Source organism: Hemitrygon akajei, chromosome 13 (assembly GCF_048418815.1).
Source record: "Hemitrygon akajei chromosome 13, sHemAka1.3, whole genome shotgun sequence".
NCBI classification, from domain to species: Eukaryota; Metazoa; Chordata; class Chondrichthyes; order Myliobatiformes; family Dasyatidae; genus Hemitrygon; species Hemitrygon akajei.
In genome coordinates this window covers 104,393,243-104,417,730 of record NC_133136.1, presented here as the reverse complement: position 1 = coordinate 104,417,730, position 24,488 = coordinate 104,393,243, and the positions used below count along the sequence as shown (strand labels likewise).

Below are 24,488 nucleotides of genomic sequence, written 5' to 3'. Positions count from 1 at the left end.
GTTTATTATTTAGTGTTGCGTTTGTTATGTTACGATTGCACTGCTCCTGGGAAACGCTGTCTCATTCTGCCCTGCAGAGCTGATGTACGGTTAGAATGACAAAGTTTTTGAATCTTGAATCTAAAGTTCAGTCAGTAATAACTTACCAAAATTCCACAATTACTCTACAAACCAATGAACTAAGCACTCTAGGTTCCTAAAATAAACCTTTCTTACTCAAAACATTGTAACCATAATTTCAAGTGGAATTTATTGCAGGTATCAATGAATAAAGGGAGTGTGGCAATCCAATCCCTTCAACTGTTAAATACTCATTTAACAATACAGTTGCAAAAAAAACGTAAAATGAGCAAAGCTCCCCATGTATTACATAGTGGAAAGAAAACCACTAAATGTAAATGATAGATGTAACAAATTTTAAACTATTAATACAAAAAAAGAGACTTGCTCACTTTCAAGTCTCCAAGTCTGGAAAGTGCACTTTAACTGTATCGCAGCAATACAAAGACTATGTACTAGATGTCTGAGAGTTCCATTCACACAAAAGCAACTTGGCTGAATGCAAGCATTAAAATATGACAGACTTAATACAGGGGTATTAAAACTCCAGTTTTAAGCATATAGTTGTTTGGCTTAACTGGCTGCATATTATGATCACGTTACAAACTCCAAAACATGTGGCATGATACTTTGCTAGCCTGAGGATTCTTCTGCAGAGGAAATCATTGAATCTGCCTCAGAAAAAGCAAACTGCAGAGTCTATAATCAGGTCTGATTCTTCCGCTTGGTGATTTCAAATGCTAGCTGTTTTTTTAGTTCTGCAAGCTCACATTATTGATTTTCACACTGTTTTTCCAAGATAAAATTAGGAATTACAGTAGGAAGTTATAAATCCCTTAAAATATGAAAGCAGGAATGGAATGGATTGCACACAGTCTATTTCCACAGATTATTTTTGAGAATAAGTGTAAGCTGGGAGCTCCCCCCTCTGCAATCGCTCAGAGGTATTGAGTAGCATGGGGAAGAAGCCCTGCTCATAAGGCCTTGTGGTGGAAAATTAGTTTTAACAAAGCATATAGTCTTTTCTATTGGAAGACTATTGTTTGGAAGGAAATGGTGCAGCACCAAACGGATCAAAATCACCATGTTGAGGTGCAACACTGTGTAAAACTAGTTCAGTAAAGGGCACTGCACCAAAATCATCAGTTTTTAGCCCATCTCCAGCATGAAATGTGCCATGTACAGAACTAGGTCTGGATCTGTTAGCAACAGGATTGTGGTCTCCTCGATCACTTAGACATTGGTATTGAGAGTTTCTGGCAAGGTCTTGGGGATGGAATGGCTTGGCACCAAATAGGTCAAGAAGGCTTTCATCAGTAGCTAATAAATGGCATTGCTCTTTTCCATCTGTAAGAGCCACACCAATATTCTCCTTAGAATCAGAAATATTCAAGAATTCATTGCTACTTTGTGAATCGCGTCTCCCTACTTTTTTGTGCCTGCGTACTCGCTCTGGAGTTCTATAGTTAGGTTTGGTAGATTTTCTTGTAGTTGTTGGTGTGCCATGGTGGCGTTTTCCATTGCCACTAGAAGCTTCCTGTTTGGTGCGACGTTGTCGAGAAGAAAGTTTCTGTAAACTGCGCTGCTTTAATCTGTGCTGCTGAGTGGTGACCTCCTCAAAAGGAGGATGTCCAAAAGCATCCTCTTTGCTCTCCTCTCTATGCTGAGCAGGCTGATGTGGCTGAAATGGGGTAGATCCAAACATGTCCACATCATTAGGCGAAACAGGTGGTGTTTGTGTCAGAGTACTTTCAACACAGTAAATAGGATGAGGTAATTTTCTGGTAAACGGTGCATTGCTAAATACATCAAACTCTTCCTGCTCCTTAACAGCAATTGTTTTGAAGGGTGCTTTTGGAATACTCTCTTTATTCTGCATTATTTTATCAAGTTGCATATGCTGCTGCAAACCCACAAATGGCACCGCACCAAACATATCTACTTCATCTTGTGTTTTGACACCTTTGATTCGAGGCGAGTCTGGAGGGGTGATGAGTGCTGCTGCCGACTCTAAACTTGCAATACTTTCACCATCAGCATTGTATTCTGAACCTTGCTCTGTTACCGAAGATCTTTCTCTATTCTGATCAAAATCAGAATCAGAGCTATGCTTTTCTTCTTCACCCGCTTCATCTTCATCAGATTCCATTAACAGAGGCCTCTGTCCAAATGTTTCTGGTTCTAGATCATTGAACTCTCCATGTTCACTGTGGAACTCATCCTCCTCTTGTTCTTCCTCTTCACTGCTCTGAGGAGAAGGTGGGTCAGACTCAAAATCGCTATCTGAGTCTTCTCCATTTTTTTTGTTCTGCAAGATACTTGGGTCATTTTTCTCCTCTTTGCTCTGGTCGCTGAGTGGAAGTATATAGCCTTGTGTTCGGGATTTAAATGCACTGCCTGAATTTTCCACATTTTCTTCACTTCTTGCACTTGTTCCTAAGGAGAAATAACATTTGTACAATAATTAAATTGTAAAAACATTTAGGGAAATAAACAGGAATATGGTAAGTTAATCTTCTTAATGTTTTGAAACAGTTGTGCTAAAATCCAGCTCAACTGAACAGAACAAGTTTCAACTGCCAGCAGTAAGGATCTTGTTCAAAATTAGTTTGATTCCAGTGGCAAATGTGACCCTAAGGATCTTTCTTAGAGACAGTGAGGACAGTTGCATACAAGAGGCATTCTTGCAATAAATTCAAAAACGTTGCTGGGTTCTAAACATGCAATTGTTTGAAAGTATGGTTTTAAAGTCTAATAGCTAAAGATTACAGTGAAAGGACACAGGTTAAGATACCAGATAATAATTCAGAGGAATATTCAATTCCCACCAAAAAAAGGGGAACATAATTTTGTGGAATAAATCAAAGACTTGGAAATGGTGACCATGAATCTACAGAATAGTTGTAAAATTCCTCATTCATTAATGTCACTAAGGAATACGAAATTTGCTATAATTACCCACTCCTATCCATTTGTGACTTGTGACACAAATTTAAACCTATTACTTAATGAACTAGTTTAATAAGCCATGCAGTTGTATATCTTAGAAAAAAAATCCTACTCTCTAAAAAAAATAAAGCCAGCCAGACAGTCCACCCAGCATTAACTAATTAACTAATGAATTTGAGTCTAGTTGATCCACTAACCTCTGGGCTCTGATTATTATCAGTTAGATGTACTGCTGTACTGTCTGGTTAAGCAAAACAACAGATGCTTGCACTTGCAAAATTCCAGTTTAGATAGAGCAATGATGGGCAACTGAGGAGCTCCTCCGTTGTTTAGAAGGGACCGCAGACCACTCCAATTCAATCTACTGTCCTATTGTGAAGGAGAAGTCACTCAATAGTAATAACAATAGCAATAGTATTCCTAAAGGATGGAATGCATGGGGGAATGAAAGTGCAGAGGAAAGTGTCAGAGAAGTGTCCGAAGTGAAAGTGGGGTGTCAGAGCAAGTTCATTTAGATCCACAGATGAATACACCACGATTGTCACAGACTTTATAAAAACAGTCATAAACAAGTGTGTCCCTACAAAATCACTGTCTTCCCCAACCAAGCCCTTGATGAACCAAGAAATCCTCAGTATGCCAAGTGCCAGATCAGAGACATAAGAACATAAATAGGAGCAGTAGGAGGCCATTTGACCTGTCGAGCCTGCTCCACCATTCAATAAGATCGTGGCTGATCTGACCATGGATTCATCTCCACCTACCTGCCTTTCTCCCCATAGCCCTTAATTCCCCTACTATGCAAAAATCTAAAAGCCTGTTTTAAACATATTTACTGAGGTAGTCTCCACTGCTTCATTGGGCAGAGAATTCCACAGATTTACCATTCTTTGGGAAAAGCAGTTCCTCCTCATTTCCATCCTAAACTTACTCCCCCAAATCTGGAGGCTATATTCTAGTCTCAAGTCTGGTGACCAAGCTAGGAGAAGTCCAAGTATGTTCTCCACAAAGCTATCTCCTGGGCAAGTTGCACCAATTCCAGACCACACTTGAATCAATGAAGGATGCTCAACAGCTGTGGCAGGGCTTGAATGCTACCACCTCTTACAAAGGGAAATCCAGTGGCATAGATGACAATAGGGTTTTACTTCCAGATCAGCTCAATGTTTTCTATGCTTGCTTTAACTGCTTAAACATGGAGAAACCATTATGAACTTCCATAGCCCCCGATGCCTGTGAATTCAGTCTCGGAGACCGACGTGAGAGCATCTTTCAGGAGGGTGAACCCATGGAAAGTATTCAGCCCAGATGGGGTACCTGGCCAAGCACTAAAGATCTGAATATGTGGAATGGTCCAGGTTCCAAGCCTTCACCAGCATTGCTTCCCAGCTCTTCCTATGCTCCATCAATGACTGCACTGGTGCTACTTCCTGTACCCATTCTGAGCCCATAGATTTCATCAACTTTGCCTCCAATTACCATCCTGCCCTCAAATTTTCTTGGTTCATTTCTGAGACCTCTCTCACCTTTCTCAATCTCTGTCTCCATCTCTGGAGACAGTCTTATCTGCTGATATCTTTTATAAACCCACTGATGCTCACAGCTGCCTGGACAATACCCTTTCCCAACCTGCAACTTGTAAAAATGTCATCTCCTTCTTTCAATTCCTCTGTCAAAGGTTCAAAAGGTTACTCTGTCTTCACCACATCTGCTCTCAGTATGACGGTTTTCATTCCAGAACTGAGATGTCCTCCTTCAAAGGAAGGGGCTTCCCTTCCTCCACCATCAACACTGCCCTCAACCACATCTCTTCCATTTCGTGCACATAAGCCCTCGCCCATCACCTATCACTTTGTACTTCTCCCTCAGCTCCCCCCACCTTCTTATTCTGACTCTTCCCTTTCCTTTCCAGTCCTGAAGAAAAGTCTTGGCCCGAAACATCGATTGTTTGCTCTATTCTGTGGATGCTGGCTGGCCTGCTGAGTTCCTCCAGCTTTCTGTCTGTGTTACTAAAGACCTGTGCTGATCAATTGGCTGGAATGTTCATGGAGATCTTTAACTTCTCTGTTTTGGTAGTCTACGGTACCCATCTAATTCAAGCAGGCTTCAATGATACCAGTGTCCAAGAAGAACAAGGTAACTTGCTTCAATGACTATCCTCCAGTAGCACTTACATCTATAGTGATGAAGCATTTTGAGAGACTGGTGTTAAAATATATCAATGCCTGTCTGAGAAGCGACTGGATCTGCTCCAGTTTACCTACTGGCACAACAGGTCCACAGATGATATAATTTCCTTCATCCTTCACTCAACCCAGGAATATCTCAGCCAAGATGCATACATCAGAATGTTCTTTACCAACCACAGCTCAGCATTCAATACTATCATCCCCTCAAGATCTCTTCCTCAATACCTCAGTGTGCAATTTAATCCTTGATCTCCTCACTTGCAGGCTCTAGTCAGTTCAGATTGGCAACATCTTCTTTAGGACCTGCATCAGCTCATAAACCTGTGCACTTAGCCCCCTGCTCTGGTTGCTTTATAGTTATGACTGTGTGGCTAAGCACAGCTTGAATGCCATATTTAAGTTTGCTGTCGACACCACTGTCATACGCAAAATGGTTACTTTGTCAAAGATAGTAACAAATCAGCATATTGGAGGGAGATTGAAAATCTGGCTGAGTGGTGCCACAACAACCTCTTACCGCCAGAGAAACTAAGGAGCTGATTATTGACTTCAGGAGGAAAGGGTCAGCAACTTTAGATTCCTCAGTGTTGTCATTTCAGAGGACCTGTCCTGCATCCAACACACAAGTGCAAATACGAAGAAAGCGTGGTAGCGCCTCTACTTCCTTAGAAGTTTGGAGAGTCGGCATGACATCTAAAACTTTGACACGCCGCCATAGATATGTGGTGGAGAGTATATTGTATGGCTACATAACAGCCTGGTATTCAATGCCCCTGGATGGAAAATCCTACAAAAAGTAGTGGATATGGCCCAGCCCATCATGGGTAAAGCCCTCCCCCTCCCAGGCCTGCACCCTGGAAACTTTCCAAGGCACAAATCCATGATTTCTCGAGACAAACAGATGCCTATTATTACTTTATTATCTCTCAACCCCATTCTCCTGCCTTCTCCCTGTAACCTTTGACACCCATACTAAGAACTCTTAAACTCTGGTTTAAATATACCCAACGAATTGGCGTCAAAATCAATGCTAACATTGCATTTAATAGACTTTGCTTCCTCTGTTAAACGAAGGTGTTAGGTAGGGCTCCGCTGTGTTACAAAGTAGCCAGGAAGGAGCTTAAAAATGGACTTTGGGGTGCTAGAAGGGGACACGAGAACACTTTGGTAAGTAGTATTATGGAAAGCCCCAAGGGATTCTACACATATGCAAAGACTTGAGGCTCACATTGCCATGGATTCAAAACCTATGCTTTGAAAACAAAAGACAGTCAGAATATAAATAAACTGATTTATCATTCAAGGTAAATTTATATGTATATTATAAAACAGGCTGTCACAAAAATGCACAAACTTGACAGAAATCCCTTCAGAGTTACTTATACACCCTTTTTTGGCAAAGCTTACTCAGCAAGCTGGCAATAAAATGATTTTTAAAAATGGATGCTGAAGCATTATTTTACCAAAGAACATCAATTTGTTTCTGAACAAAATCAGGCTTGAAATTATTAATCCACTTGATAACATCTGAAAAAGTAAATCTACATAAATCGCTAAAAGAAATATAGATTTTAACTTTTCTGTAATGTACAAAGGATTATTACAAATTGCAATCAATGTTAAGACCTCTCCAAGTAGCGGGACACAAAAACATATTTAATCACATATGATGATCCAAATCTTTTTTTTTTAAATTGATGTTCTTTTTGCAGACAACAGATTAAAACTGATGAATGTCTTGTAACTCGTAATTACATGTTTTGCACTGCTGTATCAGTAAGAATATTCAGACAAGGACTGAATTACAAACACACTTCCATTGTCCAACCAAAGCTACCAGCAACACTTTTTTTTATTAAAAAAGAGTACACCTTGTAAGGCAAGTCCCTCTCAGTCTGTTCGTGCTACTTAATTAAAATTTCAAAGTTGAAGGTGGAAAAGGAGTGAATTGAGCACATTCTGGTCTGTTAAAATCTGAACTGATCTTAAAACTAAACTGCTCTCTTAAGAAAAGTAACACCATTCCAGAAGCAATTCGCCAGAATGACTAACATTTAAAAGCCTATTTCCTCTAATGCAATTACATCTATTGAAGTTTCCAACCCAAAATTTTTGTCAATGCTCATCTACAAGTCAGTATCTTTGAGACGTTTATATTTAATAGTAACACAGGGTGCCAGAAGCACTCAGTTGCAATGGCATGTTGTTGTAGAAGCTAACATTAGTATTATTTCAACTGCCATAAAGTCTGTTGTATTAAATCAGGGTAGTTTGTTTGAACAAAGCCATTTAATGTCAAATTTTAAGAATGCAATGATTTCTCTTAATTGAAACATTTTTCTATTGTTAAATTGCTGTGTATCTTGTGTAAAAGAACATACAGCCTGTTATAGGATGACCATTTTTCAAACAATACACCTCTAAAATCATTTGATTTTCAAGATGCAATGATGAATCTGCCCAAAACTAAAAGTGAACTAGGATCGTATACGCTGAACGAAGTGGAATCTTACGAAGTGCAATTATTGGTCTCCGATTTCGCAGATTTCTCGCCGAAGTGTACTATTGCAATAACAATCAAAAAAGGAAGATGAACTATGGTAATATCCCCTGAAAAACTATCATTCCTTTCACCTTCCTAACACTATCAATATCTTCTTCATAGGATGAATGTTACTATTTCACTTTGTTAACCCTTACCACCTATACCAGCTTAGCACGAGTGCCCATTAGGCCAATTATAAGGTGTCCCTCATCACTGAACTAGAAAGAAATAGAAAATGGTAAAAGCTCATTTCATCTAGGGGTGCAGGAGTGAGAAGACAATTCACTATTATATAGAGATCTACCAAGATCCATCAGCCAGTCATATCCAAAGGAGGCTGCAAACTAAGCTGGAGAGACTCAAGAGTTAATGCCATAAATCACTGAAGGCAATGATCTTGTTTTAATTTAAAGACAGCTCACACAAATATTTATCAGTGAATAACAGGGCTCTAAACTATTTTTTTTAAAAGTAAACCTCAAACTGGAAACTGGAAAAACAGAGTTAGAGTTAACTACAACTTTTGAACCCAATCTTTCTCAAGACATTCATTTATGTTGAGTGGTATATAAGCTTATAATAAAAGATATATTTTTCAATTTGTGCACTGAAATAGTTTGTGAATAGAAAATAGCCAAGTAGATGCTATCAGAGAAAAACAAGTTATTTTTATAAAAAATAAGGAAACATGCTCAAAAACACATATACATCAAAGACGCTGCCCAGACATTCTACCATTTGTCCAATGAATCAAAGCAAATTACTAATGAAGAGGCAAAGAATTATTAATTACAGCAGCTGATTACCCACCAAGATCCATATAGATCTGCTTGCAGCTATGCCCAAAACTGGGTTATTCTCAAATAGAGGCCAGCTTTGGGCATATCAACTAGCAAATTGATGTAGACAGCTGTGGACAGAATCAAAAAGAGCTGTGCAGACCTTTGTAGGTTCCCAGATTTCAGACTAGAAAACTTCCAGAAAGCATAACAAAATTAGAAGAATTAGATGAATGTTAAACTAACCTGTTTGTGAAACGAATGGAACACATCCAAACAAGTCTTCCTTAACTGGAGTTTGCTGAATGGAACGTGGTTCAGTCTCGTTCTCTATGGGTGTTCCTCTCTGCTCTGGTTTACCTATAGAAAGGACAAAAATATTCCGTGTCTGATAACATTAGCTCAACTTACACAAATCATACTTCAATGAGCAAGAAACAGTATGAAAATTAGTATAAAAGTTCATTATTGTTTAATATATGACAATGACTGAGGAACAGGTCCTTGGCCTCTGGCATCAGATTTCTAAAGGGACCCATGAACACTACAGCTTTTTTAACTTTTATTTATTCTGATTCTGAGCTGGTGCCAAACTGACTGAATCAGGACTATTTAAAAGAAAATTAAATGTGGATTTTAGCTAAGTCAGAAAGAGCTTCTTGATTACAGATTTTCCAGTTAGGCAGCTGCACCATTTTCTTCCATCTTTTGGACCATGATTTGTATATTTTCAACTGGCTGGCAACAATAAGAGGGGAGAAAGTTTCCCTGATACTTAGTTTACCTTAATAACTATTTTCACCATTTGAGAAGGCTGGGTAGGCAGCCTAATTTACATGAAAATTATTTCTATGTTACAATAATGCTCTACTTCAGTTATCAGGAAATTCAGTACACGGGGATATCACTAAATTACTCATTTTCATAGGTAGATGGCTAAGGTCACAGACATGCCACAAGAATTTTCTGCAGAAAAGCAAAGACAGGTCTGCATTAGGTGCTACTGTTATGAGGCAGGAGGGAGCATCTGTAAGATCCCACATCATCTTAGGATGTGACAGTTGAACATCCTGTGAAACTGGAGCAATGAATAACTCTGAAACTCTGACTGTTAGTGTAGTGTAGGATTAAAAAAGGTTATAAATGATATCCGTCCTCCAGAATACTAACAGTTAACACTTGCCCATCATTTTCATTGGCTGCTGTAAGAAAACTGCCAGGAAGGCTAATCAATGCAACTTCCTGCCTATACTACGCTTTTATTCAGAGATTATCATGGCCGAACTTAACAGCATTGCATTTGTATAATATCAAGGCAAAAGGCATGCAAGCAAAATAAGTTGTCAAAATCTGATCACTCAGGTTAAAAGGGCATTCAGGTATTAATATAACATGGCAATCAACAAGATAGAGCAATATTTAGATCTAAAATTTATAATATCTTACAAAATCTCTGCTGACCTTGCAGTATTCTGCAACCAGTGTAACTTCAATTGTTCTCACTTAAAAATATCCCAACCTCATTTTCAGTGGGTGGCTCTCCATGCACTTCTATCCTTTGAACTATATTCTGACTTGCCTTGTACAGTTCCCATCAAGAGAACTTCCAGAAGGCCAATGGAACCATCCTTTGTAAAAAGGCCCTGTGCTTCAACTGGAACCTCAGCAATTAAAATGAGACTTAGTCATTAGATAGGGTACTTGGGGATTTCCAAAGTAAAATGCCTGCAGAAGTGGTTGACTCTCAGCTCAGAAAACTGCAAAAAAAATAATGATTTTAAGAAACATTAAATTTTTAAGAACAGAAATGCAGGAGGAAATAAGTTTAATTCTCTAGTTTATTTATAATTTCATCCCCTCCCCATTGAAATAATAGGAGCATTGCTGCATTTATTCTAATCTGCCTCAGGCTGCTCAAATATTCCCTCCCACAATGTAAGGATTTCGAAGAGGACCACAGCCTTGTCATGGGGTTTGGAGGCTTGCATGCCCCAATGACCCAGAGGGCTATGTTAGCTGGAGTCAGGGTTTTATGCCTTGGCTCTTGGTAAGGTCACCCATGCCAAAAAAGTCAGAGTAGAGGCCAGAAAAAGAGTGGTCCACTGGTTCTCCATGTTCAGGGGTTCATCTCAGAGTTAACAACCCTGACTGGTAAAACAAAATTCTTAGGAAAAAAGCAATGAAGAATCCTTCTACATATTCCTGAGTCTCCACCTGGCACTTGCATGACAGACAGTAGTGAAAACTGAGCTACTGATACGATCTGAACATTGCTAGAGATAAAGCAACTTCATTTCTTCCCTAAATGCCAGGGGTGTAACGGGCAGTAGAGTAGACAGAGACAAATTTATGACTTCCAAGCAAGGAAATACCAAGGTATTCAACAGTTATGCAAAAATGTCAGTTTCTCAAAAAAATTCAAACCAGTGGGTGTTTTTTTTTTTTAAACTTTGTAATAAATGCAAAATTCACCATACTTAACACCATGTAACTGCTTTATATGAATTGTATTTAGTGGTACAAAAGCTTACCAATGGTGCCATTATCGGATTATAAACTGGATTTTAAACATTTGTTAGTAAATTTCAAGCATGATTAAAACAAGCTGATGGATACCATTTTCTTTGTTCATAAGATTTCAGCAATATTTATAAATTAAAAACATTAAAAAGTATGTAATGTGATCGTTATAGTTAATCAGATACTTTTTTTCCTGAATAGCTCACACATTACGACTACTATTAGTTAATTATGTTGTTAATTATTTTAAATCATGTACAGCTTTAACAATAACAGTAATTTTAGCTGGGAAAGGAAGATAAAGTCCTTATCTCTCTTACATGATCTAAGCTGATCAAATTCCCGATCAAGTAATTCTTCTTCAGTTAACTTTGAGAAGTTGTCCTCTCCAAAAGGATTCCATCCAGACATGTCAGGAGGGTTACTGATATTTTGTGGAGAATATTTGGAAACTCCATCTAAATCTAAACATGGTGGCCTATAAAATGGAGAATTCACTTAACATAAAGCAAAAGAATCCCAAGTATTTCATGTAAAAACAAATTCAAAGCAAGTTAAATATATAAATATCCTAGTCTGCCATTTGTTGTATTCTTAATTTCCTTCACAGGTCAATATTTTATTTCAAAATATTTTAGTGCTATTCAGCAAACTTAAAATAATGCAAATACAAATACTAATCTCTAGAAAAACATTTTGCTGGTAATATAAGAAATGTCACACTAGGGAGATATTCAAAGCAAATTAAATTGAATCATAAATAACTGAATTAATCTAAACCAAACAATGATCAAATAGTAGCATACTTCAGGTGATTTTGGACCCAAGCTTCCCAAAACTTTTCAACATCTTTTCCCCCTTCTCTAATGTTTGGGTGTATTTGTCAGGACTGTGTAAGAAATTAAAAATGGAAGAAAACATTCAGTGATAATTCTAATTTGGATAACATCATAAGACATTCAGTAGCATTAAACTCCCTTCTTCCATGCCTCTTTGTTAGTCATAAAGTCACATTGGAATTTGATCTTATTACCATATTGATCAATACATTTCAGGAGGCAACATTAGAAGTAGCAATTTTCATCTTAGAAAATCTCAAAAAAGTTTGAGTGATTCTATCAACTGCAGACATTACGTATTTGTCACAAACAGTTCACGCAGTGAGTCGACCAGCTCACTCTTTTGCAGTTAATTTGGAGCAAATTTCCAAAATCATCAATTAATATTACTAATATGTTCTTCTTCTCACAGTACTTACCTAACTGAATTGTTGGCAGGTTCTGTCATTAGTCCAACAGGCTGCATCGAACTAATTCCAGTGACCACAAACGTTGCACCATATGAGACATCATTCTGAATCCTCTGATGGCCGGCAGTTTGATGAGAAGTTGGGGAGGTTGGAGAAACGAAAGGTCTTAAAGGAGCTTGGCATTCATGTGGTGATGGCTGAAACTGTGGATGCTGGTGCACAGCAACCTGAGATTGCACAAAAGCCTGTGGGTACTGCTGTACCTATTAAATTTAAAACATTACATGTTTAACACAATCACAATCAGATATAAACACTGCAATGTTTTATCTTATTCAAAACCAACTCTTTAAAATAAAGTAAACTCAATAGCAATCACACCTTTAATAGACTGATGTATTAAAAGATGCTTTCCAAAAACAGAGCTGGAAGAGTTGAAAAGGTGATAGAAAATGATGAAATAATCAATTTGAAAAATCAAAATGTAGCTTTAGAATAAAGAAACTCTCCAGGAATACAACTGCACTTGGATTTACCAAGGATTAAGTGAAGACGAAGCTGGGGAAGGATGTAAAGGCACAAAAGGGCATACCATCATGAACACTGCAATGAAATGCCATTTATCAAGCTCATGAACTCTTGCACACATTCACCTAGCCCATTTCCTTACTACATTCCAAACTAGGACTCAGTAAAGTCTGCTGACAAGAGGTTAATGAAGTGGACCGACAGATGTAGAAGACTCCAAGCAGCATTTTAGGAAAGACTAATGAAAGATACTTTAACTTAAGACCCCTGGCAAAGGGAACACAGTCCCACAATGCAGGAAGTTTCCTTAAATTATCAGAAAACTAAAAAACTCACTCTGCCCAGATTTGCCCAACCAAGTAATGACAATATTTTCCATTTCTGTTATTAATTTGGTCACAGTTGGAACACTGCAATCCAAGGAACACCATTACAGGAATACACTGTTTCATATTTTGCAATCAGGGTAAAGAAAGAAAACTGCTTGGCATTCATCTTGACAAATGTTTCCACAAAGATTTAGCAAATGCTGCAGTACACTCCCCTTGTTCAGTCATTACTTTGTTTTCAGCAGCCCAAATGGGAAATTTATAGTTGACTGATGACAGCAACTTAGATTGAAGAATTGTGTCAGATGGCAATGTAGGAAAATACACTTAATTACAGAAATAATAAGACTTGGGCACATACTTGCGATAAAGAGAAAAATAAATTTAAAACGTTAAAAAGGAAATTTGAAAAAGCAATCTGTTTATTTTCTTGGAAGAATGTGACACTTCTATGATAATATTACACTTCTACAATAATATTTTTCCAAAAAATGTTTACCAAATACTATGTTATTAAAAAGCTACTCCCCACAGAACAACCCATAAAAGAATACCCTGCTGCAAACACATGCTTTAAAACACAAAGAATGGAAACTGCAGTCAGACATACCGTTCTTCTAAGCTACTTTATGCTGCCTATGGCAACAGCATGTAGAGAAATCCCACCTATTATACAAAGAGTGATGACAACAGCTTCAGTTCCTGTCACAAATTCTCTCCCCTAAACACTAACTCCACTCTTTAATGCAGTCTAGCTAAACTAAATACAGCTTAAGTGTGAGAAAAGCTTCAATAAAATATTTGTTCCATCCCCTCCGATTTTTACTCTGTTCAATCCAAAATTCTGCTCATCTGGAACCACATCCTTTTGAATCACCTTCTATGCTTGCTGACCTACCTTGGCTTCTGTTCTGTGAAAAGTATGATTTTTTTAAAAAATCTCACTGTAGACTTACTTTATCCATTTCCGTAACTTCGCCCATTACAAAGTATTCTGTCCCTTTGCAAATCCTAGATTTATAATCACTCTATCCTAGATGGTTATATTTTCTGCTGCCTAACAGCTTTCATATCACTCTTAAGCCACATAAAAAAACGAGTGGCAAAGTGAGGTTCACCTGTTCAAAGTCATTGTTTGCATTCAAATTTGATAACATTCCCATGAAATCCTGAGTAATGTTAGGCAATAGGTATAAATCTTGTTCCTTCACAATTTAATCAGAATTTTCAAGAATGAAGGAGACCCCAAAAACATTTCCACAGAAGGGATATTAGAATTTGAAAAGTTCATCAAAAATAGTTCATAAGGCAACATTTTAAGACTTACACTTAAAGAAAATAAAAGGCAAGCACATTTGATTGGAACTCAGAGCTACTGTTAAATAAGTTAAGATTCTGAAATGCACCCAGATTTGATTTATGCAGTCCATATAAAGCTAAGATTAGCCGTGGAGCAATTTACAAATTGGAATAATATATAAAACTGGATAGAAAATGGATAAAATTCAATGGAGGTAAGCATAAAGTTTATCTGACAGGAGGAAGGAAAACCAGACTAACAGCATACGCCATCACTCTTGCTGGAATAACTTAAGCTGCTGAAGCTGAAAGGATGAAGGAGCTTTAAAAGAGTAAAGCAAAAAGTCTTTGGAGAGAGAAATAAAGTACAATCTCAGGTCAGTTCTAATGGTAGATTCCAAGCCAGCAGAAAAGAAAAAAAAGCAAAGGTTTGTAATACACAGTATAGAGGGAGATTCATTGACAACTGATGTTGCCAGGCAAATGGAATGGCATCAAGAAATGAGGAAACAAAGAACATCCCAGAGAGATAAACAGGAATAGCAGAAATGCCAGCACAAAATGCTCGTTATCAGCACATTTAAAGCCACAAGCAGGGCCAATTTCAACCAAAGCAGAATATTCTCAGGGATGACCAAACAACTTTCTGATCAGACCACACTTGGGAGTTATGGTCATTCAGATAAATTGTGGGGGTGGGGCTGATGGGGGAAAAAATCTTCTGAGATCCTGCCAAAATACCCATGAGACTCACTCCTGCTTTAACTAGACTCAGCTACACCAAAAATATGGTGTCAAAATGTAATAGCAGGAATCAAATTGAGAATCTCTTTAAATTAACCTGCAATAGAAGATCAAGAGATCATAAAAATAAATTAGTAATGGCGAGTCAGCCAGATGGCTAGAGATCAAGATATTACCTATGGATCTAAGTTGCTGGTAAATGCCATGGACTGATCAACCTTGGCTAGGTCACCTGCGCGAGAGTCTGATGTTGAAAGACTCAAAACACCTGATGACCCCATTACATCACTGATGTGTCCCAGCTTCAGTAAATGGTGAGCTTAGGATAGAAATCAAGATTTTATCTTTGAAGTGATTAACAAGGAGTGGATTTTCAGTGGTAGTGGATGCAAAATCCTCACAGGGACTGTGACACTACCAATCTAAGCTTCTTTCTTCTAACAAAACAGAGTTACTCAGTTAACTGATCCAGCTGACAATAGCAACTTTCTCCACCCAAAGGGCACTACTTACCATGCAGTAGTGAGGCAACTGTTGTTGATAATACATTGGCTGTATTAATTGATGCTGTTGTAACTGCTGCTGATGTACTGATGACTGCAAAGCCTGTTGATACTAGGAAAAATATCAGAATAAATTATGTATAGAGCAATAGTACCAAACCCATAAATACAGCAGTGTTACAAAGGTACTAAAAGTAGCAATCTATTGGAAACAAAACCTATATTTATGTTGTATCTTATACCAAATGATGTGATATCAATATGCTGACATGTTGCAGTTGATGAAAAACTGACTGAATGGACAAATGATAGTTCACAAAAAATATTCCACAGGAAGTAAAAATAAACAAGTAGTTTGGAGTAGAAATTGCTGGAAATCCACATCGATTTGCAGACAAGCAAGTAGTGTTTCAAGTCAAAGATTCTTCCTCAGCACTAGAAAAGAGAAAAAAGCTTGCTAAGCTGAGGGGTGAAGTGTGGGGGGTGGGGGGGGGGGGGGGGTGGCGGGTGCTCAGGGATGTATCTGATGAAATCAGGAATGACCACAGAATTAACTTGTAAAAAAGCTTAACTGTTTAATGACTGCAAGGGAATCATCAGAGCAAGAACACAGAACACACGACAAAAGAATGTAAGAGTTGCAAAATCCAGAATAAGAAAACACATGCAGTAGATCATGCAGATTTGCACCATTGATGCAGACTATGCAATCGAGTTACTTGTAGCTGCAGAATTCAACAGGGTCCAGAAGGCTGCAACATGCCCAGGGAGAAGGCAGTACTGTTTCCCAAGCTTACATTGCACCTCATTAAATGCAGGACACATACAGATCATCAGAACAGCTATGGAATGGAGATTAAAGAGGCAGGCAACAAGATGATCAGGGTCAATCCTATGACTGAACACATATACATCATATGGCCCCATAGCTACCACTGCTTTACTATATCAGAAACACTCCTTGCAGCTACTTCCTATATGACAAAGAGTTTTTAATCTGAAACGTTAACCGTTTCTCTTTCCAAAGGTGTTCATAACCTATTTTGAGTATGTCCAGCATGTACAGTTTTTTCCTCCCTATCTGGAGGGAAGAATACATAAATAACATCCTGACAGTAGAAGCTAAACCTCTGGCCTAGACACCTTGAAAGACAAAAGCAAATCAATGCACCCAAAACTGATCTATGTTAACCTCGGGTATTTATCACTACAACAGCTCCCACAATATCTGAAATAACAATATATTTCACACTATGACCAAAAGATAAATTGAAAAATTTAGACTAAAAATTAGAAATGTCCAGCACATAAATTAAAATATCAGATTTACAAAATAAGGCTGTAAGATTAATGAAAAAGGTAACTAAAGTTTAATGCACTATGAAACGGGACAGGCTCAGTTTCTTTCCTCAGTAACTTGGGAGTAAGATTTATTTTTGTATTCTTAGAGCAAGTGAACACACAAGAAAAAATCCAATATGAGGCAACTGATTAAAACAAAACATACCAATACAGACTATAATACCAATTATCTACAAATCCCCATGTTTTGGTATTTAGCATAGCAGGAAAAGGCCCCTGCCCTGCCTTTAAACTTACCTGGTTCACTGGATAATTCAATACAAGTGAACCTAAAAGTATCTGGGGATATTAATAGAAATGATGCCCAAAAATCTTTCAGTCCAACACCAAAAACATGAGTGCCACATTATAAACTTTACTGTACACAGCTAAAATCCCTTCAAAATGTACTGCCATTTCAAAACTGCTAATTTGCTGAACCTGTACCCTGGTGTTCTATAATGCAAATGATATGAAAATAACACTTAAGAAATTATATTTTTAAATCCTTGACTGCTACCTTTTGGGCCTGACTAATCTGTTGCTGTTGTTGCTGTAACTGTTGAAGATGGTGATGCTTCAAGTCTCCCTGCTGTATCTGCTGAAGAACTCTATGTTGCTGTTGACTGGTCCCCTGAGCCATATGAATTAAATGTCCATTTCCAGCTAGTGTAACAGCTGTGAAGAAATTATGTAAATTAATAGCAAGCTACCAAGCTTACTGCTAAAGTTAAGCTATATCCAAAACTGATAAATTATTAAAACATATTTTGATCTACTCCCACAAGTATTAAACTCCAGATCTATAACCTGACTTCCTTTTCATTAAATTGTAGTGTCCAGATAATTACGGTTTACTGCATGGCCTTTAACTTGGCACACCCTGTTAAGATTGATACACTTGACTAGCCATTCCATGTTTAATATTAACCCTAGAGATTCTGCAGATGCTGGAAATCCAGAGTAACACACACAAAACTCAGCAGGTCAGGTACCATCTATAAAAATGAATAAATAGTCGATATTTAGGGCCAAGACCCATCAATAGAGAAAAAAAAGGAAGGGGGAAAGATGTCAGAACAAAAAGGTGGAAGGAGAGCAAGGAGGACAAGCTAGAAGGCGATAGGTGAAGCCAGGTATGTGGAGAAGAGGGAGGTGATAGGTGGAAAAGGCAATGGGCTAGAGGAGTAGAGTGGTCCATGGGAGAAAGGGAAGGAGGAAAGGGGGTGAGGAGATTGAGAAGGGGTAGGATGCCAGAGTGGGCAACAGAGGAGGGATGGGAGAGGGAAGAATACTAGAAGGAGAAATCAAAGTTCATGTCATCAGGTTGGAGGCTACCCAGATGGAATATGAGATGATGCTGCTCCAACCTGAGAGCGGCCTCATTGTGGCAGAAGAGGCAGCCATGGACCGACATTTTGGAATGGGAATGGGAAATAGGAATTAAAATGATTGGTCAGCAGGAAACTTTGCTTTTTGCAGATGGAGCAGATGTGCTTGACGAAGTGGCCTTCCAGTTGATGTCAGACCTCACCAATGCAGAGGCCACATCGCGAGCACCACATACAATAGTTGACCCCAACAGATTTGCAGGTGAAGTGCTGCTTCACCTGAAGGACTATCTGGGGCTCTGAATGGAGATTAGGGAGGAGGTGAATTGACAGGTATAGCATTTCTGTCACTTGCAGGGATATGTGCCAGGAGGCACACTAGTGAGGAGCGATGAATGGACAAAGGAATCACACAGGGAGTGATCCTTGCAGAAACCCTGGGGGGGGGGGGGCAGGTAAAGTAAAATATTAACACCTTAAGTTAAGGATTCCATAACAGCCTGACAGCAGATACTCACCCAGCTCAAAACCAACCATCTTGTAACTTGTCAGCAATTCTAGCCTTCCTAGCTCAGATACATCTAATGAGACAATTATCTGCCTGTGTAAGATAAAGTTCCTCAAGTACTGGAGGTTTTATATTCTTAAGGCAGCCCTCCAACTAAGGAGATTGCAGTTATATGTCTCATCTCTCTGCAGATAAACTTTTCAGCATCTTTACTGGTCAGTGATCCAAAATGGATCTCTTAACAACATGGGTCCTAGCCACTATAAATTAAAGTCTGTCAGGGATCTTCCTAGCAGAATCATTTCAATGCTTATCTGGGAAATTTTAGCCAAGTGTTTTTATTCCCCCACCCCCCCCCCCCACAACCTTATCTTCATATCCCCATTTTTTCCTTGCCTTCATTTTAATGGATTAATTTGCAAACATACCATAATGCCTTTCTAAACAGAAGTATCCACAAATATCAATGAATTTAAATTGTGATGCACATTTCCCTAAACAAAACTAATAGAAGGATCACTAAATCCAGAACCACAAATTTCCCCATTTAAATATTTATGCAAAAAAGTAGAATTCAAAATATTCAAAAGGTTATACTGCCTCAATTCCAAATGCAATATTGACACATTACATATTAATTTAAACAGTTTTCTTTCACTAAGGAATTACCTTTTAGTCCAGGATTTCCAGAGTCACTTGAAATTGATCTTTTTAATGGCGTTACCGTGCTCTGAATTGGTAAAACACTGGCATTTACAGCACTGGTGTTGGCTTTTGGTCTTCGCCTTGGTGCTATTGATGTCTCTGTTGGTCCTACTGCCTCACTTAGTCTGTGGAAAACATAGATACTTTAACAGTAAAGAATAACCTCCAATAATAATGAAGTAAATCATTTTCACAAGACCATCTAATAAACACGACTATTTATTCAGCTTGTATTGGACTAAAAAATTCTGCATTTGCCAAAATGTATGCACTTCCCATACTGGAAATATCAATAAATTGTAATGTGAACAGCTAAAAATTGGAACGAAGTGCTAAGAGCCTACTACTCATTGGATCTACTCCATTGATGGGAGAGGATAGCTCCTTTATAACAGATTACTTCATGAGAAATCAGCCTGATCAACTTTCTGGTCAGGCAGGTATTAGTCTCCAGATGAGACTGCTACAGTAGGTATGATGCAGACGCAGAGTGGGGTAGGAGAATTGATGGGAAGTTTACGATTGAAATTTAACATAGCACTGATCCACGACCCATATTTTTTGAACATTTAAATTCATCCTTCTGTTTTTTAAAGAATTACACACATTCACAATTGTACAGAAATGTATTTGCTTGTAAAATTCTACTTCACTGCAAAGAAGATTAGCAAAAGAAATTAATTTAACAACACTTACAATGTAGGGGCCCAGCCCACTCAGAACTCTACATTCAGAACTTCACCACAATTTAAGCTTTATTAGTTTATTCCTCAATCACTTTGCTGTGTAAAAGGTTGTTCGCACTGATCGATAAACATGAAACAAGGAAGACACTAGCAGTATGCCAGATATTTGAGAGTGTCAGGGGTAGAAGTGAGTGTCGTTGCTGTTACTAAGGAGAAGCTGCTTGGGAAGCTGAAAGCTTTGAAAGGAAATAAGTCACTGGAACCAGAGAGAATACACCCCAGGGTACTGAAAATAATAGCTGAGGAGATTGTGGAGGCAATAGTAATGATCTTTCAAATATCACTGGATTCTAGAATAGTTCAGAATCAGGTTTAATATCAAAAGCATAAGTCATGAAATTTATTGTTTTGCAGCACATAGTAATAAAAACTAAATCACAGTATGTATATGTATATGTATGTGTGTGTGTGTGTATATATAAGTAGTGAAAAAGTGTGAAAAAAAACTGAGGAAGAGTTCATGGGTTCATTCATATGGCTCCACGCATAAATATGATGATGGGTGGAAGAGGCCATTTGTGAAAGGTTGAATGTGCATCTTCAGATTCCTGTACCTCCTCCCTGATGGTAACAACGAACACAAAGCACGTCTTGGGTGATGGGGGTCTTTAATGATGGATGCTGCCTTTTTAAGGGATAACCTTTTGAAGATGTCCTCAATGCTGGGGAGGCTCACTCCCATGATGGAGCTGGCCGAGTTTACAACTTTTTCAGCTTTTTTCAATCCTATGCAGTGCTCCTCCATACCAGACTCTGAAGCAACCAGTTTAAGTGCTCTCCACTATACATTTGTAGAAATTTGTGTGTCTTTGGTGGACATACCAATTCTTCTTAAAACTCCTAATGGAATATAACCGTTGTCATGCCTTCTTTGTAATTGCATTAAGATATTGGGTTCACGCTAGATCTTCCGAGATGCTGACACACAGAAACTTGAAACTGCCTACCCTTTCCAATTCTGATCCCTCGACTTCCCCTTCCTGAAGTCCACAATCAGTTCTTTGGTCTTACTGATGTTGAGTGCAAGGTGGTTGTTGTTTCGACACCACTCAAGCAAAGATTCCTCATTCCTGTATGCCTCCTTGCCACCATCTGAAATTCTGCCTATAGCCGTTGTGTCACCAGCAAATTTAAAGATGGCATTTGAGCTGTGCCTGATTTGTGCAACAAGTCCTCTGACCTTGTTACAAATCCTAGAGGCATTCAGATAAAGTGCCCTTACACTCATTGTGCCTTTAAAATCCAGTCATTTTTGTCTCTTATGCACTTGATTTTACTGCACTCCACCTCTATTTTTCTCTTTTTCAACTTTTGCTTTTACTTTATCTTTAGCCACACTTTTCTCTTACTTTATCCATACTTCTCCACTCTGTTGAACCCACCCCGCTGCTAAAGGTTCCCTAAAAGTTAACTTGCAGGTTGAGTCAGTGGCAAGGAAGGCAAATACAGGAGGCCAAGAACATCAGAGGAAAGGATGTCACGCTGAGGCTTCCTAAGTCAGACCACACTTGGAGTATTATGAACAATTTTGGGCATTTTTATCTAATGAAAGAGGTGGTTCACATAAAAATTCCAGGAATGAAAAGGATAACATAAGGTATTCAATGCAGCTTAGAAGAATGGGAGGGGGATGTCATTAAAACCTACATAAGTTTTAACAGCCTAGAGGATGTTTCCTACAGTTGATGAGTTTAGGGCTTAGCCTCAGACTAGAGGGATGTCCATTTTGAGCAGAGGTAAGGAGGAATTTCTTTAGCCAGACTATGGTGAATCTGTGGAATTCATTCCCATGAACAACTGTAATAGTTCAAGCCAAGGTTTACTCGGCATTATTCTTGACTTACTAGGGCAAAGATTTCAGGAAGAAGGCAAGACAATGGAGTTGAGAGGAGTAATAAATTACCCATGATTGAATGGTGGATCAGGCTTGATGGCCCCTAATTCTGCTCCTGTCTTATGGTCTTAAATGAACCAATAAACCTATTCAAATTATACTGATAATGAAGGAAATGGGTATTCAGTATGCATTGCACTATTTTATCAGAGTCACTACTATTCAGTAATAGAATCAAAAGTTCACCCCATTTCTAAGTTTAAAGCCCCTATAAATTTATTTCTGCTGAAGCCAAGACACAAGACACTAACAAAATGCTTAGGCATAGTTATAGATTTAATGCAACCAAACATCAATGATCATGTCATGAAGATCTGAAGAAAAAATTCTAACCAAATTTGGTTACAACAGGAGCAGAATTTGAAGGGAGGGCAAGTATAGCCCAGGACTTTAGGAACAAGAAATTAGAAAAGCAGAGGCAAAATACTGAAGATGTAGGAAACCTGAAATGAAACAGAAAATGGCACTTAGGTCAGGCACCACATTAATGGACAAATTTTAGCTCATTCTCTACAGATGCTCAGAATCAGATTTATTACTACTGATACTGGACATTAAATTTGCTGTTTTGCAGTAGCAGTACAGTTCAAAGACTTTTAAAAAATCTGTAAGTTACATAATTAAATAATGCATAAAAGTAATAGCGAGGTAGTTTTCATCCTGAAATTTGGAGCAAAAGAGGCTGTTCCTCAGACACTGATTGTGTTCGTACTTCTCTACCACCTCCTCCTCAATGATAGTAACGAGGGCATGTGATGGATGTTGTGTTCTTGCAGAACTGCCTCTTGAAGATGCCCTCAATATTGGACAGAGTTGTGCCCATGAAGAAGCAGGCCAAGCCTATAATCCTCTGCAGCCTCTTGCAATTCTGTGCATTGATGGCTTGATATCAGGCTGTGAGGCAGTCAGAATGCTCTCTACTGTACATTCATAGAAATTTCTAGGAGTCTTTGTTGACATACAAATCTCCTTAAACTTCAAAATGAAGTAGAGCTACTGACATGACTTCTTCACGATTGCATCAATGTGTTAAGCCTAACATAGATCCTGAGATACACACGCCCAAAAACTTGAAGCTGCTCACCATTTGTATTGATGACCCCTCAATGACGACTGGTGCATTCTTTAGACATCCCCTTCCTGAAGTCCGGAACCAGTTCCTTGGTCTTGCTGATGTTGAGTACAAGGTTGTTGTTGAGACACCACTCAAGCAGCCAATCTATCTCATCCCTGTAAGCCTTGTCATTATCATACTGTCTGGTTAGCTAAGTTTTTGTTTCCCATTACAAAACCAAACCTGTGTTGCCAAACTGCAGGTTTCCAACAGTGCTTTAAATCTGCAGACCTGGATTGTACACAATGATGAAAAAGCTCTTAAAGGCATTAAACGATCCCGCTTTCTCAACCGCAGCAATTGCAAAATAGTAATCAGTGTATTAGATGTTAAAAGTACTGCTTAGTGGCATTGCCGAAGTAATGTCAATGGGACAGTGAATATTTTGTGGGGAGTGAAGAATTCCATAGGAAACGATAATTTTTGACTTGTGTTCCCTGCATGCAGTATCACTACAGGAGCTTTTAATGCAATTGGATTAAGTACATAAGGTTCCTGGAATGTAACAAGTTTTCAATGGTGAAGGTACCTAGATTTGGATTACTTATTAAAAATAGCAGAGAAGTTTAGAGCTCAGGGAAAAGAAAGACCCCAGTTTACAGAACTTCAGGGGGCGACTTCCGGTAAGATGGCGATTGTTTAGCTGCTCCGAACTTTTGTTCCGTTACTGTCGCTATCTTTGCACTAAATGTCTCCATTTTTTAAACCTTAGGAATTTTTTCGGTATCTCTTACTTGCCTGTGAACATATCTAACTTACAATGTCTAGCAAGAGTTCTAAATCCGGGAGAAAGGAAGCTACAGCTCCCTCAGACGAGACCCTGGCTGCACTCGGAAAGCTGCGAGACGAAATTTTAAAGGAATTTAAAACCGCTTTCAAACAGTTGGAAGACAAACTGGATCGGATCAACAATAAAGTGGACAAGCATGCCGAACACCTATCTCGCATCGATTCGACTTCTGAAGATTTAGAAAGTCGTGTTCGATACTTGGAGACTCTCTGCTCCAGCTTAGAGGAAAAATGTAACAAACTCCTTTCCAAAATGGTGGATCTCGAAAATCGCAGCAGACGCTGCAATCTTAGAATTCTTGGATTGCCAGAGGCGACCGAACATGGACCAACCGTGAAGTTTTTCGCCAAGTTTCTCTGTGAGAT

At 38.5% G+C, this 24,488-nt stretch overlaps 1 protein-coding gene across 2 annotated transcripts in view; it reads right to left on the bottom strand.

Annotated features, from left to right (window-relative positions):
• Positions 1 to 224: 224 nt before the first annotated feature.
• The window catches only part of bmp2k (BMP2 inducible kinase), a 96,415-nt gene continuing 72,151 nt past the window's right edge, over positions 225 to 24,488 (bottom strand). For both annotated transcript variants that reach the window (XM_073065206.1, XM_073065207.1), the window contains exons 10-16: positions 19,544 to 19,704; positions 17,556 to 17,713; positions 15,705 to 15,806; positions 12,301 to 12,554; positions 11,363 to 11,520; positions 8,769 to 8,882; positions 225 to 2,496 (exon numbers count right to left, since the gene is read on the bottom strand). In XM_073065206.1, coding sequence (XP_072921307.1) covers positions 1,097 to 2,496; positions 8,769 to 8,882; positions 11,363 to 11,520; positions 12,301 to 12,554; positions 15,705 to 15,806; positions 17,556 to 17,713; positions 19,544 to 19,704 — 2,347 coding nt within the window. In that variant the 3' untranslated portion in view covers positions 225 to 1,096. The remainder of the gene's footprint in view (positions 2,497 to 8,768; positions 8,883 to 11,362; positions 11,521 to 12,300; positions 12,555 to 15,704; positions 15,807 to 17,555; positions 17,714 to 19,543; positions 19,705 to 24,488) is intronic.